Source organism: Oncorhynchus tshawytscha, linkage group LG07 (genome assembly GCF_018296145.1).
Source record: "Oncorhynchus tshawytscha isolate Ot180627B linkage group LG07, Otsh_v2.0, whole genome shotgun sequence".
In the NCBI taxonomy this organism is placed as follows: domain Eukaryota; kingdom Metazoa; phylum Chordata; class Actinopteri; order Salmoniformes; family Salmonidae; genus Oncorhynchus; species Oncorhynchus tshawytscha.
In genome coordinates this window covers 65,363,578-65,367,205 of record NC_056435.1, presented here as the reverse complement: position 1 = coordinate 65,367,205, position 3,628 = coordinate 65,363,578, and the positions used below count along the sequence as shown (strand labels likewise).

Below are 3,628 nucleotides of genomic sequence, written 5' to 3'. Positions count from 1 at the left end.
CAAAGAAAGGGAGAGAGAGAGGAGGAAATAGACAAAGAAAGGGAGAGAGAGAGAGGAGGAAATAGACAAAGGGAGAGAGAGAGAGGAGGAAAATAGACAAAGAAAGGGAGAGAGAGAGGAGGAAATAGACAAAGAAAGGGAGAGAGAGAGAGGAGGAAATAGACAAAGAAAGGGAGAGAGAGAGGAGGAAATAGACAAAGAAAGGGAGAGAGAGAGGAGGAAATAGACAAAGAAAGGGAGAGAGAGAGAGAGAGAGAGACAAAGAAAGGAGAGAGAGGAGGAAATAGACAAAGAAAGGGAGAGAGAGAGAGAGGAAATAGACAAAGAAAGGGAGAGAGAGGAGGAGGAAATAGACAAAGAAAGGGAGAGAGAGAGGGAGGAAATAGACAAAGAAAGGGAGAGAGAGAGAGAAAGGGAGAGAGGAAATAGACAAAGAAAGGGAGAGAGAGAGGAGGAAATAGACAAAGAAAGGGAGAGAGAGAGGAGGAAATAGACAAAGAAAGGGAGAGAGAGAGAGGAGGAAATAGACAAAGAAAGGGAGAGAGAGAGAGAGGAGGAAATAGACAAAGAAAGGGAGAGAGAGAGAGAGAGAGGGGAGGAAAATAGACAAAGAAAGGGAGAGAGAGAGAGAGGAGGAAATAGACAAAGAAAGGGAGAGAGAGAGGAGGAAATAGACAAAGAAAGGAGAGAGAGAGAGGAGGAAATAGACAAAGAAAGGGAGAGAGAGGAGGAAATAGACAAAGAAAGGGAGAGAGAGAGGAGGAAATAGACAAAGAAAGGGAGAGAGAGAGAGGAGGAAATAGACAAAGAAAGGGAGAGAGAGGTGGAAATAGACAAAGAAAGGGGAGAGAGAGAGGAAAATAGACAAAGAAAGGGAGAGAGAGAGGAGGAAATAGACAAAGAAAAGGAGAGAGAGAGAGAGGAGGAAATAGACAAAGAAAGGGAGAGAGAGAGAGGAGGAAATAGACAAAGAAAGGGAGAGAGAGAGAGGAGGAAATAGACAAAGAAAGGGGGAGAGAGGAGGAAATAGACAAAGAAAGGGAGAGAGAAAGACAGAAGTTACATCCCTAATGGCTTCCTATTCTCTACATAGTGCACAACTTTTGACCTGAGCCCTAGGGTCCTATTTCTGACCCTATTCCCATAGGGCTCTGGTCAAAAGTAGTGCACTACATGTATGTAGGTAATAGCGAGCCATTTGGTATGCACAAGAGAGAGGAAAAACAGACGGACGTTCCTTCGGCACCGGTGCCACGTTGGCAGCGCTCTGCAAGAGGAGAGGAGGTGGAGAGGTCAGATGCTATGGCTGCTTCTAATTTCTCCAAACTTGCAAGTGTGCACTTGCACAGCCAACCTTGAGGATTTCAACAATGAGGGAGACTTCCTCTAGTACAGCCAATGCTTACACTAATCCAATGCTTGACAGGTAGTGCACAAGTGCACACGTTGGGAAAACTTTGAACGGATTCCAGGCAAAGCCTTTGATGAGAAAGGGACGAGGACAGAGAGGGAGGGTCAAAACAGTGGCCATGTTCCATCTCACTATCCTCCGTCCTTCCTTAGGATACTTCGGGTTGAAGTTTCTCCTAGCTACAGATCTAGGATCAGCTTCCCCTCCCCTGATCTTAACCATTAGTGGAGAAAATGCTAAACTGACCCAAGATCAGCATCCAGGGGCAACTGCACCCTACTCCACCTTAGGACACTTACCATCTTTCCTCCACAGATCTAGGATCAGCACCTTTCGCATCAGTCCCAACCCTCAACCACTATGACAGTCTCCACAAAACCTGTAGCTCCAGGTTAGACGTCACCCATAACAACAGGTCTAGGATCAGCTCCTCTTTTCTTCCCACTCCTAAACCAACCTTAACCATAATCCATTACAGTGGGGAAATAACACAAACCTGACCCATGATCAGGGTGCAGTGAGGGGTGGGCAGCGACATGGGTGGGCATTGGGTAGGGGGTGGGAAAGTCCATCCATAAGGGGGGGGGGTGATGTCCCTGAGCCTTATAGGTTCTCCCCAGGCTGGTACTGGGGCTCAGTGGAGGTGAAGTAGTCCTCCAGGAAGCCCTGCAGGTACTCGAAGGTGGGCCGCTCCTCTGCGTCCTTCCTCCAGCAGGTGAGCATGAGCTCGTGCATGGAGGCTGGGCACTCAGCAGGGCAGGGCATCCGGTAGCCACGCTCCACCTGATCCAACACCTCCCGGTTCACCATGCCTGAAGACAGTGTATGGAGGGGATAGATAGATAAATAAATAAAGGGAGAGAAGAGAGAGAAACACGTTCGACAGTGTTTTTCTATAAAACCTGTTCAACTTTTGTACTGCACATGATTCCACTAGGAAATCAAATAATAGCTGAAAATAACATAGCATTCAATCCAACACCCCTAATTTATATTAGAAATAAACACACAGAAAAAAGACCAACCCTTCACTTCCTTCTAAGTGCAATTGTATGCAACTCCTCATCTTGGATGACTGTTTAGTCAAAGTATACAATATATGTAATCAAAGTATACTGTATATGTAATTAAAGTACACTGTATATGTAATCAAAGTATACTGTATATGTAAACAAAGTATACTGTATATGTAAACAAAGTATACATTACTCATCTCATATGTATATACTGTACTCTATACAATCTACTGCATCTTGCCATCTTTATGTAATACATGTATCACTAGCCACTTTAAACTATGCCACTTTTATGTTTACATACCCTACATTACTCATCTCATATGTACATACTGTACTCTATACCATCTACTGCATCTTGCCTATGCCGTTCTGTTCCATCACTCATTCATATATCTTTATGTACATATTCTTTATCCCTTTACACTTGTGTGTATAAGGCAGTAGTTGTGGAATTGTTAGGTTAAATTACTCGTTGGTTATTATTGCATTGTTGGAACTAGAAGCACAAGCATTTCGCTACACTCACATTAACATCTGCTAACCATGTGTATGTGACCAATACATTTGATTTGCAGTACACCGTATATGTAAACCTGAAGAGACATTGGTGTTTTATACCTATTGTGAGCAGAGTGTGTAACTACTTGTCTTGATGTTTTCATGAAGAAAAGTCACCGGTACCTGGATATGGGACTCTGCCTTTAGTGGCCAGTTCAGTGAGCAGGACCCCGAATGACCAGACATCTGACTTGATGGTGAAGCGTCCGTAGAGTGCAGCCTCTGGCGCGGTCCACTTAATGGGGAACTTGGCACCTGGGGAAACAAAACCCTGATTGATGACACACTCTGATAAAAGACCATGGTAGCCAAAATGTCACTGTTTTAACTAGAATACATCAATACAAGCCTATTTTCCTAAAAACAAGGCTAGAGTTGAGCCTCTCTACAGTCTGCCAAATGGAAAACTTGACCTTTCACAGAGTCAGAATTAGTACATTTTCCTGAAGTTATTTAGCCCCTTTATTATAATCCCTGAAGTCACAAAGTCTGCATCTAACAACGTTAAAAACAATAAACACAAGTAATCAAGAGACCAGGTGAAGCAAACAGGCTTAGGACATACATTACATAGATATTTGACCCAGACCAGAGCAGAACCCTGTCTGGCGAGGTACACATTATCTTCTATGAGGAGGGG

The 3,628-nt window shown here is 44.0% G+C and overlaps 1 protein-coding gene across 2 annotated transcripts in view; it reads right to left on the bottom strand.

Moving 5' to 3' along the window:
• Positions 1 to 1,063: 1,063 nt before the first annotated feature.
• The window catches only part of LOC112255048 (proto-oncogene tyrosine-protein kinase Src), a 31,211-nt gene continuing 28,646 nt past the window's right edge, over positions 1,064 to 3,628 (bottom strand). For both annotated transcript variants that reach the window (XM_024428099.2, XM_024428100.2), the window contains 2 exons: positions 3,112 to 3,243; positions 1,064 to 2,223 (listed from right to left, as the gene is read on the bottom strand). In XM_024428099.2, coding sequence (XP_024283867.1) covers positions 2,015 to 2,223; positions 3,112 to 3,243 — 341 coding nt within the window. In that variant the 3' untranslated portion in view covers positions 1,064 to 2,014. The remainder of the gene's footprint in view (positions 2,224 to 3,111; positions 3,244 to 3,628) is intronic.